The 15,954-nt window shown below is 47.1% G+C and overlaps 2 protein-coding genes across 3 annotated transcripts; one reads left to right on the forward strand and one right to left on the reverse strand.

Moving 5' to 3' along the window:
• Positions 1-773: 773 nt before the first annotated feature.
• LOC311430278 (homeobox protein NANOG-like) lies at positions 774-5,717 on the forward strand (the record flags this gene model as incomplete). Its single annotated transcript, XM_084506816.1, has 4 exons — positions 774-954; positions 3,432-3,706; positions 4,741-4,830; positions 5,289-5,717. 4 exons carry the CDS (start codon positions 774-776, stop codon positions 5,649-5,651), a joined length of 909 nt encoding a protein of 302 aa, XP_084362942.1. The 3' UTR covers positions 5,652-5,717.
• Positions 5,718-10,459: 4,742 nt separating this feature from the next.
• On the reverse strand, positions 10,460-15,213 carry LOC311445107 (homeobox protein NANOG-like). Of its 2 annotated transcripts, none has more exons than XM_084536840.1 (5): positions 15,025-15,213; positions 13,893-14,005; positions 13,477-13,742; positions 12,661-12,750; positions 10,460-12,233 (listed from the first exon to the last, which is right to left on the reverse strand). In XM_084536840.1, exons 2-5 carry the CDS (start codon positions 13,969-13,971, stop codon positions 11,817-11,819), a joined length of 852 nt encoding a protein of 283 aa, XP_084392966.1. In that variant the 5' UTR covers positions 13,972-14,005; positions 15,025-15,213; the 3' UTR covers positions 10,460-11,816. The 2 variants fall into 2 exon arrangements, with proteins under 2 accessions (XP_084392966.1, XP_084392965.1); XM_084536839.1 differs by having other exon boundaries at positions 13,893-14,157; positions 15,025-15,080.
• Positions 15,214-15,954: the final 741 nt, after the last annotated feature.

Raw genomic sequence — 15,954 nt, forward strand, 5'->3', positions numbered from 1 at the left:
CTTTGAAGGGCCATGGAGGAGCAAATCTGTTAGCCGTGGACCTCACTTGTATTAAACCTTTCCTTACCTACATATAATCGTGAAAAAATATCTTCTGATTGTACCCTGAGCCTCCTACACTGAGAGTCTGGGAAGTGCTGCTAGGTCAGGAGGCAGTGTGGGTGTGGGTGTCTTGTGGGGATGCCAGTGTGGCACGAGCCCCAAAGCAAAGGTCTCAGACCCCCCCCACATAAACTGTAACCTGGGCTTGGGTTTGCACTGCAGACCAGCACCAGATCCACCTTTCATCCACTTCCTTGCAGTGGAGATGAGTTTGTTCTTCCAGTGTAGTGAGCAGCTCTCTTCCACAGGACATCTGCCCTCATGGCATTATTTTGTGATGGGACGGTTTAAGCTGAGCCCAAAGAACCAAACAGGACGGGGTTTTCTGGGGCTCTGGATCACAGACCTGCTCAGGTGTGACTGAGGGACCTGCAGAATGGGAAGAATTCATAGGGGACATATTTTAGCCCTGATACTATGTGTGCCCCCTCCTCCCCCTCCCTCTGCCTTGTTCTGTCCCCACCCCACCAATCAGCCCTCTTTAGCATGACAAAGAGCCTCGAGAAGCCGACGATGATAGATATTGCAGTCCCAGGCAGGGGACAGTGAGCTATAAAGGCATCTGCCTGTCTATACTTTGGGGCTACCGCAGCTTGCCGGTGACACCTGCCCCCTAAGCGGAGGTGGCATCTCTTGGGAGGCAGGGGAACCACCCCTCCACCTGCCCCCCCATGTGTTCTCAGCTGGCTCTGCCCCCCTACCAGGCTTACCCCGGCGGGTCCGGCATGGGGTACCTGGAGTTCTGCTGGAGCTCAGCAGGAGACACAGGACATGTTCCCGTTTCGGCCGGGCCAGCAGCAGCAGCCAGTGCCAGTCCATCTCCAGAGGCAGGACAGCTCAGGCAGACAACAGGTAAGATGCTTCTGTCAGGGTACCTGGGGTACCTGTGGCCACACTTCAGCCACTTGCGTAACCACTTTGAGCAGATCTTTTTTTTTTTTCTTTCTTTCTCCTTGCCTTGGATTTCTTATACGTGAGCTGGGCAAAAATCCATGTGGCAGGTGAGAAGGATGGCCTTTAGCTGTCACTTCACCTCTACACAGTGCGTTTCAGTGGTGCCTGTGAACTGGTTTCCTAAACCTCACCAGGGACTTCAGGTACAGGCAGTTCTGTGCTTTGGGCTAAGATGGTGCAAAGGCATGTTTTCATGAAATTTGTGGCTACCAGGAAAGGAATATCTGGGCCTCTTTTTAGACAAATGCTGTCATGTGCTTTGGAGCAACACATCCCAAAAGTAGCTGTGCTCAGGGAGTCCCCTGGCCTCTTACAAACTCCTTGTGCCCTTCATGTGCTCAAAGCTTGTTCTTTGGCAAGTCATGATCTGAATCACTGTGCCAGGAAATCTGCTCCCTTCACACCAAATGTTGTTCCTTTACATTTCTTCCAGTTTGTCATTTTCCTCTCTCTATTCCCCTCACCTTTCTGTGCTCTTGTCTCTTTGCCTCTCCCTCTCTGAAAAAAGTTCCAGCCTTGCTCCACCTCAGTGACATTTTCTATGCTTTCTATTCCTTCCCCACCCTGGTGAGTGGCAACAGAATGGCTGATAAAAGTCTGATAAAATCAGATCTTCACCCAACCTCACTGTGTGGTCAGCAGGGGAACACTCTTGCAAGGGGTGAGAGAGAAGAGAGAAGAGTGAGTTTTCAGAGTGCTTGTTTCGAGCTGTCAGATGCCATGGAGAGCTACAGCCTTGGGCAGAGGTGCTAGTGGCTACTTGGGTTCAAACACTCTCCTTCAGTGAGTGTTCTTTCTTTCTTCAGAGAGAGGCCAGCTTGGGGAGCGAAGGCCTACATAAAAGTCAAGGGCTTGTGGAAGTTGTGCCTGTCTTAAGTTTTTGTGTTTGTATCTGTTCCATGCCTGTTTGTGGAATGGCGGGCCCTGGGAGGACAGCTTGTGTCTCTGCCAAGAGAGCAACAAGGAAAAAGATACCACAGACATGGCCCTCCCTTCTGAAGCCCAGAAAATTTTTAGTGTTGCTTAGTAACACCTCAGCTTAGGCCAAGGAGCCCATTCCTCGGGAAGGTATCAGTGATTGGGTTGAGATGTGTGTTCAGGAGGATGAGGAGGATGTCTCAATGGGATTCAAAGTTACAGCTCTCAAGATGGCTAGGAAGGAGATTGGGAGCTACTGGAGAGAGGCTGTGTACTGAAAATTGCACTGCACATTCACTGCAGCTCCTCTCTCCAGAAATGTCAGTAGGAAGAGAGGGCATGGGGTATGCAGAAGGGTTTGTAGAGGAGTTGCTGGAGGAAGGAGAAAAGGACAGATTTATCCTTGCAGGTATGGGAAGGAGGAAGACTGGCCTCACAGACAGTCAGGATTGTCTTGAGAAGATCTCAGCCTGTCACAGGCCTCAGCAACCAGGCACCTGACAGAAAGATTCTGGGGGTAATCTCTCTTGTTAACATTTTCCTATTCAGGCAGCCTGAATGACTTTGCATCTTGGAAGCTTTTGTCTAGAAAAGTGGCCCAGCTTGTTTAGGAAGTTTTTCCTTTAGATCTTTATCTTAGCTTTGTCCTTCAGCAGAGACCCCCTTAGGACTTTTAACAGGACAAATGAGAAGGGGCTGAGACAGCTTCCTCCGCACTTCTGAATTTTGTCCCCAGTGTCTCCAGTACAGGGTTTCTGAGTCTTCTCCCCTGTCTCACACGCCCACTTTTCCTTTCTCCTACCCCATCTCTGTGTCAAATCTCTCTCCTTTGTTCTTGACATAGGGCTTCCCAAATATCTTCATCTGCACATTTGTTTCCAGCACTGAGACAGCCTGTCAGTGGGAGCCACTGGAGTGATATAATATCCAAGGTCTGGCTCTGATACTCTCCACCTGTAAACCCCCCCTCACTGTAAGCATTGACTGTTCTGCCCCAACATACACCTTGGGAATGGAGATTTCTTTGCCTATCAAGTGCCTTGAGATTCCTGGGCAGACAGTTTTGGGGAGGCCAGTTACCAACCCAAATCTCATGACTAGACTTCTTTAAACCACCTGAACCTGAAAAATTACTGGGGCCTTTTGAAGGAGAATAATTACACTGTGAGCCAATGTGCAGCATTCTCTCTTCTGTGCCCTGACTTTTTCACCTGATGAAAGGGAACTGTGGACATCCTGGAAGTCTGAGCTGGAAAACTGCTCACTGTCAGTAGGCGTCTCTGTTCTCACAGATCCATGAAGGTAGAAGTGTGACACAGACCTTTGCCTGAAGCAGGCTTCTTCCAGGTAGACAAGGAGTACTGATGTCATGACATAACACATAGGGAGTGCGCTCATATCCATTCAGCTGTACATTATGTCTTATATACCTTCTGCCACTCTCTTTTTATTTCTAGAAATTTCCCCGGCTTCCTCCAGTTCTGGGAATTTCAGCCAGTTCATGCCAGACTCAGCCACCAGTCCACATTCAGCATCCTCATCCCCACAACCTACTGCTAAGCCTCAGAAAGGCAGAGAAGATGTCATGGGGACAGTCAAGAAGGGCAAGAGCCGCACAGCCTTCTCCGAGGAGCAGCTGCAAACCCTGCACCAGCGGTTCCAGGCCCAGAAGTATCTCAGCCCCCATCAGATCCGGGAGCTGGCAGTGGCCCTGGGGCTCACCTACCAGCAGGTGAACGTGGAGGCTTTGACCCATGGTATATCTGTTACACAGTGGCTGAATAGTCACATAAAGCAGTGGCAGGATGGAAAAGCAAGTCGCCAGCAGAGGGCAGAGGCAAAGGTGCTACGTATCAGTCATTGCCCTGCCTATTTGTCCCCAGATATCTAAAGCACTTCTGGGGGACAGGAGAGTCAGTGGCACCTGACCTGGGCCTCCCCAGTGAGGGGTCACTTAAGGCGGACAGCTGCCAACACTTGCAGTAGAATTACAAATGCATTTATCAATATGCTGTTTGGTACAAAGGAAAAATAACCATATAATTACATGAAGTTACAACTCCAAACTCTGCCTGGCATTTGGATATCAGAACTAGGCACGATGGCCTGGATGTCCCTGGATGCCCTGGGACTAAAATATTCATATATGCATTGTATATGCACATGCAGGCACCCACATACTGAACTGGTTCTGTCAGGAACAGGGCTGGCGGGACAGTCTGCTATTTCCTTCAATCAACATCCTTGCAAAGGCTGCTCTCAGAGCCCAGACACAGCCCTGGGGGAAAATGGTCTGGAATTCACCCTTGCTAGGAGCTTTGAATTCAGAAACTACGGGATACAAGAAGCAAGTGTTTCACTTTGCTCACATGTATCCACTGGTTTCCTGCAGAAACAGTGTTTCAGAAATTTTCCTGTAGTGCAGGGGGCTTATGGAGACGGGGGTGGGTTTAATTTGCAGCAGTCATTGCTGTCCATGACTGCAATGAGTTTGTATGTCACAACTGTGACTGACACAGGGCTATAATGCCGCCCCCTCCACCCCCTGCCCACATGCAGATGCACTAGCCACCTGCTGAGGCTGCTAGACAGACATCTCCCTTGGCAATAACCCCAGGGAACACTTAAAGGGCTTTGTCTGCTGCTCCCCATATATCTATGCCATCTGACCACTCTCCCCTGATTCTTTGCTGCTTGTAAATCTGATAACAGTCACTACTCCCTCTTCTTTGCTGATATTTTCTCTGGTCTTCCTTTCCCATCTAGGTGAAGACTTGGTTCCAGAACAGGAGGATGAAGCTGAAAAGGTGCCAGAAGCATATCCTGTGGACTGCTCGGGCTCAGTGCCTCACGCAAGTAAGAACACATGGGCAATGTAACTGTATAGGTACAGGTACAACACACCATGCCTTCTGGTTTGCACAGAGGCACAGACTTGGCACGGCTCTCCAATGTCCAGTTGGTAGCCTGGCAATGGGCTGACTGTGCTACTTAAATGCTTCTGGAGAATGATTGTATTCCTTAAATATTGCATATTAAATATTGCATTTGACTGCATATACATACCAGAGCTATGGAGATGGATATGAATCTTCTTGCCCTGCCATCCCACTGCTGCTGATCAAGAAACAATGTGAAATGTGAAGGGACAGAAGTCCCTCTAGTGGAAGGTGTCCGTGCCCATGGTAAGGGTGTTGGAACTAGATGATTTTTAAGATTCCTTCCAAACCATTCTATGATTCTGTGATTCTGTGTCATGTCTGTGGACACCAGTGCAAGATGTTGTGTTTTGATTCACTGTCTTTCCTTTTCAGAACAGCTTCCAACCAAGTACTTACCTGGATGTGCACCCCAAATTCCACCAGGGCTACCCGATCAATGCAGCCAGCAACATCCAAACAGTGTCTTCTCCCCGCCAGCACTACGGAGCAGGGCAGAACGCTTACGCGATTGTGACCAGCGAGGATGGAGGAGTCTTTGGCAAAGGTGGGAGCACCTGCAGCGTCCAGCAGACGGTGGGCTTCATTGCCCAGCACAAAGTAGACTTTTATCACAGCTGTCCTGGCAGTGTGGAATATCCGGGCACAAAGACAGGTGATGGCTGTAACTTTCACCACGCAGCGTCCATGGGGGCATCATTCCCAACCACTGCTGGCTACCATCTCTATCATTCCTAAGCATTGTGTGGGTGGGGAACTTGGGCACCTTGCAAGCAAATCTTATTCTCATCTCTTCCTTCATTATTCATGTAATTTCCAACTCAGGGGCATCATGTAACTAGAACCAATTTTGGCATCCAAACGTTTGCCTGCAGGCATGCCCAGACACACAGGTGCTAGCACATAAGCATACATATAGCCCTTCATTCATATGCCTTTACACATACACATGCACACGCACACACAGTTCTTTATTGGCAAATATAGCCAAATTCCCTTACCTCATATGCCCAAGGTCTGGCTGACTAGACTGTCTCCTAGGTCTTCCAAATTATGGACCTCAGAACCTAATCTCAGAGTAGGCAAAGATTTCTTTGAGGACCTCATGTACACACATCACTGTACAGAGCACACAAAGATGTGGGCTGTCTGTAGAGGTGCTAGTCGCATACTTTTCAGTGACAGTGGATAAGCTGTTGTTACACAATGGGCATCCATCTGATGGTTAGACCACCAGTTCTGTAGGTTAGCCACAAGTCATAGGAGTGAAGAAATGTATAATGAAGGGAGATTTGACAAGCTGCTTACAGAGAGGGTATTGAGATGATCTTATAAGCATCAAAATGATAAATAAGCTCATTCTTCTATCTTTCCTTGTTTCCTCTTGAGAAAAAATAAAAGTGCATTTAATTTGGAAAATAAAATACTTTTTTCAGGTGGATTATGTGTTTTTCTGCATTTTTTTCTCTTTATAACCAGGCAATGAAACCCAGATGGAGAATAAATAGCCATAGCAACCATATTCTGTTGTTATTACTGATTTGAATCTGAAACTATAAACAGATATTTTTCCTTTTTTATCAGTGGATCAGCTTCATGGTTCTTGGCAAGACCAGATATCTAGAATCAGAGGGCCAGAAAGGTAACTCCCACCTACTTTAAAAATCTCTCCTACCCAGCAATATTTCATAATAAGACTAAGACACAGTGGTACTATCATTTCTAACTTTAATACTGCATGGATATCTAAGTACCTAAAAACAGATGTGTGTATCAAAGTATATTTAATAGCAGGGTCCCACTTCCCTGAGTCAAAGGTTTTCTCTCAGACTGATAAAAATGACTTTATCTTAATGTGAAATAGCTGTCATGGTTAAGAAAATGAGTATAAAATGAAAGTACTTGTTGTCTGAGACTGGAATAATATGTGTGGCCATCTGCTGTTTTGCTTTTCTATGCCTCACAGTTGTTTGTTCCTACCTCCATTCCATCATGTAGCCACTCTCTGACCCTTTGAGTTGTACAGCTACACTGTATGCAGGGCTACACTTTTTATAGGTCTGTGTACTGTAAACTGGATGGATTGGAAAAATAGGGCCTTCTGGAAGATCGATTTTGACTCAGACCATTTCATTTCGAAGCACAGTCCCACACCCCACATCTGTCCTGCTCCCACCAAGTGCTTTTGCTCAAGAAAGACTTGTTCTTTCAACCACTACACCATCAGAAGGGTGGGGATCAATTGGGTCTGCTTAACTGAAAGCCAACATTAAGATGCTGGTTAACATCTCAAGGCACGGTACAATAACATCAGTTATCAGCTCCTTTACAGTTACCCTGAATATTATCTGGAACCTTTCCATGTCATCCTAATAAACACAGTTGTAGGTGAAAAAGTTGAGTCCTCATTATCTGGCAATGGTTCACTTGCCTGCATCTCAGTGCTCGCCCCAGGCAGCAGTACCAGTGTTGTGATATTTAAAAGATTTAGTGATTCAGATACAGCCCAGCAGCTAGAGACATACCCTATGCACAAGCAGCAGAACTTCCATTAAACATGATAAATTAATTCTAGTCTTGTTCTTATGAAAGAAATTCACAGGTATGACACGAGGGTGCTCTTCAAAACTTTGGAGGCATGAAGGTAACATGGCTCTTACAAGAAAGGAAAAGCTTTTAAGCTCAGTGCCATGATTTTGGGTCCTTTGTACCTCTTAACCTGCTTGGTATTGGTTAAGATGCTTTTGGCTACTTATGATAGGCCAAGCAAGAGATGTGTGCCAATTCTTTACTGAAAATTTCCAAAGTTATGGTAGCTCAGTGTTTGAGTCATGCAGGGTAGTTGGATGACTAAATATAACACTTACTAATGCCTGCAGGGAAGAACCTATTAAAGGTCACACCTTTTATCTGCACTGCAGAGATAACTAGGGCTGTGAGCCCTTGCTCATGGGCCACTCAGAAGAAATATGTAGCTTGTAAAACATAGCTGCAGGCCACATTGACAGAGAGAGCAAGGAATGAGGTTGCTTGCACCACACTACCTACTTGTTATTTTGCCTATAGGACAGCTAAGGCTGGGACCCAGTAAATTAGGAGATAAAACCTAGCCTACATAGCTTGCACTAGATTTAATTTGTTCAGTTTGGATGGGATTCAACAAACTAGAGCATTGACCCTGCAGAGATTCTGAAAGTGCAGCTTACCCCACGTGCTGTAATACGTATCAAGCTTGACATGGAAGTGAGGATGCCAGCAGCCAGATATTTGTTGGTAGGTGTCCTGCAGAAACAGGTGAGATTGTTCTCAATACTCCATGTGAGCTTACAGCTGGATCCTAGTAAGATTTGCTAGCAAGCAAATCATGTTTGGAGAAATCACGTTTTCACAGCACAGCCACAAGAAGATGCAGCAGTGCTAGCAAAGATGTAATGCATCCCACAAAGATAAGGCTTTTTTTTTTTTTTTTTTTTTTTTTTTGATATGCACTTACTTCCTTTGAAGAGCTACTATTAACCTGCTAGGAAATACCAGTCTCAAGGGATTAGTTATATCTCCACTACTTTTGGTAGTAGTGCTGCAATTACCTGTGCAGCTGTTTCACAAGTTGGGGTAACTCAAGCATGTCAAGGTAACAGACCTCCAGCAGCATGAAAAGACCAAGTCCAGTGTCATTCCACAGCTACCTGATCCTGGGTCTTTCCCAGCCCACATTCCAGAATTCCAACAGCCACTTTGCATCTTCCCTCTAGCTCTGCAACTACGTGCACTTGCCAAACCTGCACGCGGCCTGGGGGCTGAGCAACCAAGGGAATAATGTACCCATGCAGGAACACTCCATTTCTGCAGAACAATTCCAAGGTAAACGCAGTAACTAAACCACAGCATGCAGAGCAAACAGCCCCAAAGCTATTTAAGCAATAGGTGTGTTGAGAACAATCTTACCTATTTCTGCAGGACATCTACCAGCAATTATTTGCCTACTAGCACCCTCACCTCCTTACCCTTGGGGCAGAAACATGGAAGAAAAAACATACTAAAACAACACAGGTAATTTGTAGCAAGCATCCTCTGCTATCTTTCTACAAAGACTTATGTATCTTGTATATTTCTTAGACCTCGGGTTTGTATCTTAAAAAGTAATAATTAAAAAAATAAAGGTGAAATGCAACTGGTTTGGTAGCTAGGACTTTTACAGATGCATGGTTTTCTGTTCTTTCAAGCAATGCTGTCATTGAAGTTAGCACTGCTGCTAGAGCAGCATCCAGAGTTCATCTAAACATGTTAGAATACAAGACACAAGTCAGACTTGTAAGGATCCGTTTTGTAACACATGTACAGGGAGCAGTATAAGCCTGCCATTTCTCCTTGCTGGCCAGACTTGCCTTTTTCTGCTGTTGAAGGTCAGCAGCTCATACGCATACAAGTCAGCCTTTCTTCCCCTACAGCCTCAAGTGCCCAATCCCTCACCTTCCTGCACATATCCTACTTTATGCCCTGGAAGCAGAGTCTTACAGCATTGCAAAAGGAAATTACACATGCTTTGGCATCTATACAAGCAAGCAGGTTCTATGCAGCGAAGGACCTGTGGCAATCTGAGCAGTCAGCTGCCATTTTACCCTCCTGTGCTCAGTGGGAATACATACTGAACTACCCTTCAGGCAGATGAGAAGCATCTGTGGTATATTGTAAGTTAAGGAGCCTGGAATTGAACCCAAACAGATCGCTTTTGCTAGTTTAAACTATGGCCATTAACAGGAGCTTGCCTGTACTAATACAGCAGTAACCTAAGGGTTTGAAGACAAACAAGTGCTTTTTTTTTCCCCCCTTAGCACTACTACCCATGAAGGCTTGCATACCTCAGCCACAGATGGTTTTGCACATTTGAGCTAATAAGCATGTAGGAAAGGTAATGCTCAACAGCCAGCTGAAACTCACTGAGCAGGAAGAGGGTCAGTGAGCCTCTAAACTGCTGGTTGCTGACGCTGCTCTAGTGCAAGAGCCCCACATGTACCAGCTCCCAGTTGCTAAGCAGCAAGAAATAGTCTCAAGGCAAAGAGGGGAAGGAATCAAGTTCTGTTTCAGTGCTGAAGGCAGGATTCAGTTACTTCTATTAAAAAAATAATAATCTACAAGTTTGGTATACATAAGGTTAGGACAGGAATCCCCAGAGGGCTGTAGCCTGAATAAGGCAGTACTTCTAGACCATACCTGGAGCAGCAGAAGCAGGCAGATATAAAAATCTCAAAATGCATTTTCTCACTCCCAACTGAACTGAGTATCCCTCATACCTAAAGTTACTCTTAATCATTGCTAGCAACCCAGTTGCCTACTCCTGGAGTCCCCCTTGCACTAGGCAACACACCTGCTTATGGAAGTCAAGGCTGATGACTCCTGTGACTTACTCCCTTTAAGCAGCTGCTGGTTCCTACTTCTGGGACAAACACAATGGGATTTTTCCCTCCTTTCCCCAGTACTTCCAGAGGAACAGAACCACCATTCCCTTAGAACGCTGTTCTGGTGAAAGATGCAAGCTGGCAACACTGTTTAGGCATTAAAATAAAGTCATTTATTTTCAACTCAAACAAGTTCATAAAAACATTAAACAGATGCAAAATAATAAAAGACAACATGCGCGTAACCATAAGAACATGCTCAAGATCACTGCAAGAAAATACACTTAGAAAAATGAAACTGGAACACAACAAATACTCATCTCCCTTGCAGTGAGTTTAACTATGACATACAATCCTCATGCATACATTAAAATACTGGATTGCAGTAAAAAAAAATGTGCACTAGTGACAACAATACCAAAAATTATTTATGCTTCTACAATTTACTCTTGCCAGCTCATTTTGTGTTCTTGAGCAGTGGCAGACAGGCTTCTACAATTCTACCACCTAGCATCCTTTTAAGTAGCTGGCCATCTCTACCCCTGAGAAGACTGCCATGGTATTGTCACTGTGTTCATGAAGTGCTAGTGAACCATGACATACAGATAAGTAAAACTGTTCTCACCACCTCACACAGAAATGGCACTTTGGGATACCCTCTGCTGCAATATTCAGATTGGGACAAGCCAACAGTATCTCAGCAGAAAGATTAAGGAAGGCAAGATCTGAACTGCAAAGGAACAGTTCCTGAGATCCACTGTGAATGATTTGACAGGCACAAAGAAGTTAGCAGCTCTGGAAACTATGGAGAAAGTTTCCATTTCAACTATCAGAAATACTCTTCTCCACTTTTCTTTCTTCTGCTCCTCCTCTCAATCCCCCTGATGTACACAGGAAGGTACCAGGCAAGGAATAGGCAGATGTTGACCTCTCCAGGAGGAGGAGAAGAAGAGCAACTTTGGATCAAAGCCATCTGAGATCAGATGATCTTTTAGCTTTTCAGTGAAGAATGGGAGGACCCAGATGAACTTATCAGCTGTCTGAGGTATTAGCAAAAGGCAAGACAGAAAGATAGATTCTGGGTTACAGCTGGTATTTGTTGCAGAAGTGCAAGAAAAGTCTTCTCCAGCAAAATCCTGATGCAAAACACAGGGCAAGGATCAGAGAATCACATGCTAAAGAGGCAGCAGAGTAGGTCTTGGACAGTAAACATCAGCCTTCACCATCTCTGCTGCTCCTGGCTGTGGCATTGCACATTCCCCTCCATGAATGCAGTTTTGGATTATCTACGCACAAAACACCCTTGGCCAAGGGTTAGCTATGCACAAATTCTTTTAAACAGAAGAGAAGCCAAACACAGCAGGGTACCAAGACCCACCAAGAGTAAAAAGCCAGAACTGGGGGGGGGGGAGGGGGGCAAAAGAAAGGAATAAAAAATTGGATCTCTGAGTCAAGATCCTAGAAACCCCATGACAGAAGACAGGAAGAGGGAGAAAAACACTTTGGTCTAAGACTCATAACCGCTCTGGGTCTCCAGCGTATGCCAAGGGGCCTGGTACTGATGCCGTACAGGAGAGCTTGAGAACTGCATGATACCATCAGAGGTGCTCTGGAAGCTGTAGGTGTCTTCTGACTGCAGGCCATCATAATCCACATTAGTAGGGTAGCCATGATAGAAGTTCATTTGCTGAGTTAATAAACCCACGGCTTGCTGGGTGTTGCAGCTTGTCCCACCTTTTCCGAAGAACCCCTCGTCCTCCACAGCCATGAATGGGTACAGGCACTGCCCATTCCCATAAGTCTGGCCACTGCTGTAAGCTTGGTGCATGTTGGTCACAGCCTGAAGGTTTCTGTTAGCACCAGCAGGGAATCCTTGGTGAAACGTGGGGGTCATATCCAGGTATGAAGCTTGATGAAACCCGTTCTAGGGGAGACAGAGATAGCTGTTCAGTAATTAAGAATAGGCACACAAGCTGTGTCCATTGATTTGGATATGTCCTCCTTTCCAAAATCAGTTATTTTCAGTCCACATCATCCCCGCTATAGATTTATAATAACAGAGATCATAAGATCTAAAGTTAGAAATCCCCAAACCACCATGCTGTTTAGAAAGCCAGCATGAGTAGGCCTTGGTGGCCCTCTCTGGCCAATTCTTAACCTGGAAATAAGTGGATAACATTATTTCAGTTGCCAGTGCAGGTTTAAAATAGATGCTGCTGTAAAACCTGTAAACCTGTTCTGTACACGTGAGAAATACAGCTGTCTTAGACATGATGCACCTTTCAGCACAGAACAGAGGATCCCTGACTAGTGGAAATATATATAGCAAGCAAAAGGGGCAATTCTCTCACCTGTGATAGATACATCCCTTTTTCCACCCACTGACTCTCTTTCTGGCAACGTTTAAACTTCATACGTTGGTTCTGAAACCATGTTTTCACCTGGAAGTGAAGAGGACATAGAATATTAGAAATTCATTCTTATTTGAATCTCAGTACATATCCTAAAAATGTATTAGTTTCTATAATAGTTTCTGCATGGGTCCTAATACAGTGCATAGTTTCAGCAGCTAACGTTAGGCATCAGAAGAACCAAAACTGAGCCTAGCACACTTACTGCTCAGGTCACCACGGGATCTTTCATGCTCAACATATCAAAAACCCTTCCTGAAAGACAGGCCAGACAAGACAACTGCTGAAACATTGCTTGTACAGCAGCACCTCACTGCTGTGATGAGATCAGTGCCGATTCAATAGTGACTCGTGGCCTCAGTCACACACGAGTAGCTGGCGAGGCAAAGACCACCTCTTTAAGGAAAGACTGAGGGTGCCACTACGTATAAGAAAAGTAGTGCCAAATATCTGTCTTTTTGTATTTTATCAGAGACAAAATATGTTGATACAGAGCAGTAACCTGACTAAGTGGCACTGCCCTTTATTTCCGAACATCTGCACACAGTGGGAGGATAGTGCGGGAAGTAAGAGGAAGACTGAGTCATAAGTTTGCACACCCTCTACTCTCTCATACATGCAATCAGATAATTAAAAGACACTCCTCTGGGGACCTAAGAAAAAAAAAAAAAAAGTAAACAACAAAACAACAATTGGTTGTGGTAGCAAGATCACTCCACAACAGGGGTGCAACTTTGCTCAGAGCAAGACGTTCACCTGCTTGTAGGTGAGCCCCAGGGACGCTGCCAGCTCCCGGATCTGATGGGGGCTGAGGTACTTCTGGACCTGGAACCGCTGGTGCAGGGTTTGCAGCTGCTCCTGGGAGAAGGCTGTGCGGCTCTTGCCCTTCTTTGCTGCGCCCTCATCTTTCTCCTTGACCTGGAAACTGGGATGTGGAGACGGGCGCTCCGCGGTGGGGCTGGTGGCCGAGTCCGGCGTGTACTGGACGAGCGTCCCCGAGCTGGAGGAAGCTGGAGAGGCATCTGGGGAGGGAAGCAGCGGCGAGCGCTCACACCTCAAAGTCGACGCCCAGCTCCCCGAGTGGCTCACGGATGCCGGGAGCCAGGGGTGCCCTGCCGGGACGCGGTGGCCTCGCCCGGCCCCTGCCCGAAGCGGTCGCCCCCCGGCCGTACCTGGGTGACTGGGCGTCCTCTGCTCGGCGGGCAGGGCCAGCAGGTCTACCGGGGCCTCCTCGGCGGCCGCGCCGTCCATGGTGCCGGCGGAGGGCCAGCAGTAGTGGCCGTACCTGAGGGCGCCGGCGAGGGGCGTGTAGGGCGGCATGGCCAGGTGGGCGCTCATGGCCGGGCCCGCACCCCCAGCCCCGGGCGCCTGCCGCATGCCGATACCCCATTAGGCGGAGCCGGGGGGTGCTTTATGTCCTCCCCAGGCCGGCCTCGGCTGGAAGGGACGGTCACGGCCATTGTCATGTTAAAAGCCGGTTGATTGGGGGGGGAGTGGCTCCGGGGGGCGCTCAGCCCTCCCTGCGGGGACCCTGCTCCCACCTCGGGGCCCGGGCGGGCAGGGCAGGCACCCCCGCCCCCACGTTTCACACTCCTTCTCCCCACCTACGCCCCCCACCCAAGGGGGAAGAATGGAGGCGAGGCAGGAGCCTCCCCCCGGGGCATGCGGGGGCTGTCGGTGTCTGCATTGCAGATCGCGGCCGGCAGATAAGCGCTCCGCCGCCCCGCCGGTCAATGCGGACTGGGGGCAGGGGAGGGGGCGACTCCCCTGAGCGCCCACCCTGTGCTGCGGGGAAGGGGGCTCCAGGAAAGATAAGCTGCTCCCCAGCTCTTCCAGCTGCTAACCCGAGGCTGGGGCAGGCCGGCCTGTCTTGCAGGGATACAGATGTATTTCTCAAGCTTCTTTCCTCAACCATTTGCCACTTCTTTTCCTAGCTTCTTAAAGAAGTCAGAGCTTATAAAAAAGTTTGGTTTTACTACACACCAGGAAAACACGGGAATTATGGAGCTGAGGGCCGTACACCTATAAAAGAGCCTTATAGGTCTTAAGCACTTAAAGCCAAGGCCTACAGTCTGCTCAGAGAAGCTAAGCTACTTCCTCCTTCCTACCCCAACAACAACAACCACCACCCCATAAATAAACTATTACCACTTCCCTTAGGGAAATTAAAAGCTTATTGGGATGATCTCATTGCCCAGGAATTATAAAACCTGGAAAAACTCTATGGAAAGGTAAACGTGAAGGCACATGACACATAAAATTCCCTATCTCACCCAGTGAAAGAAACAGGACACAGGCACCTACCTGTACCCAAAGGAAGGGGGAATGGTTGCTAGATTACTGCACTGTTAATAATCTTCTAGAGATGATAGAAACAGATCTCCTTTCCTTCCATATATCTCCTCCACCCCAGTTGAGTCATCATGAGAAATGAGCCCCAGGTGTTATCCTAAGCCCACTTTCTCTTGTGCCACTGGTCAGCTGCTGGGAATTGCTGGGACTGATGAGCTTACTTTGAGGAGGTCACACTGGGGTGCCTTTGCAGAGCTGTTTACCTGGAGAAGGCCTTGGTGGGCCCATTTTTTGATAAATTCCTAATTAATTGTGATTTAATGGACAAGAATCAGGCAGAGAGATAATTGGGAATGCAGGGAAAAGTGACTATAATTGAGTAAGAGGAATAAAATACAGAGTCAGATTCTTACCCTGAAGCAAGCAGTGCAAGCTCTGGGCTCTTTGCTGCTCTTGGGCTCTTGCCCTGTTCTTGCAGCTCTATATTTCATGCAGGTTGCTTGCTCATTGCCATGGGCAGTAATCAGCCCATGCATGCACAGGAAGGGTTTCTCTGTTAGACATGCAGAATGGTCACACAATAGTATGTTGTAGAAGTGATAGCCACTGATCTGCATGGTCCCTGTGCTGATAGGGCTTCCCTGGAGATATGCATGCTACCTGCAAGGTAGTGTTTGACTTCATTGCCACAGTCCATTGCAAAGGCAGAGAAAAACAGGATTCTGTGGTCAAGGGAGCTGTATTTGCAAGCCAAATCATTTGTTTGATTGTTTCTTGGCAATGACAGTTTGAGGAGCTCCATGTTTGCCTCTACAGTGCACATCAAGTGAAATAATAAACACTATTCTGGTATTTATTGACAAGGACTCCTGTCTGGAGACGATGGTGCCCACTAGTGAGAGGTTGCAGGAAGCACTCTTGGCCATCTCACAGGCTGCAGAC

The sequence above is a fragment of the Aythya ferina genome, assembly GCF_964211825.1.
Source record: "Aythya ferina genome assembly, chromosome: 1".
Classification (NCBI taxonomy): Eukaryota; Metazoa; Chordata; class Aves; order Anseriformes; family Anatidae; genus Aythya; species Aythya ferina.

Excerpts from the sequence above, each read along its gene's own strand:
- LOC311445107 (XM_084536839.1), bottom strand. The coding sequence starts at position 14,097 with ATGCGGCAGGCGCCCGGGGCTGGGGGTGCGGGCCCGGCCATGAGCGCC. Across the intron at positions 13,743-13,892 it reads GAGGACGCCCAGTCACCCAG|ATGCCTCTCCAGCTTCCTCC; the intron begins GTACGGCCGGGG and ends TTCCCTCCCCAG. Across the intron at positions 12,751-13,476 it reads TGGGGCTCACCTACAAGCAG|GTGAAAACATGGTTTCAGAA; the intron begins GTGAACGTCTTG and ends CTTCACTTCCAG.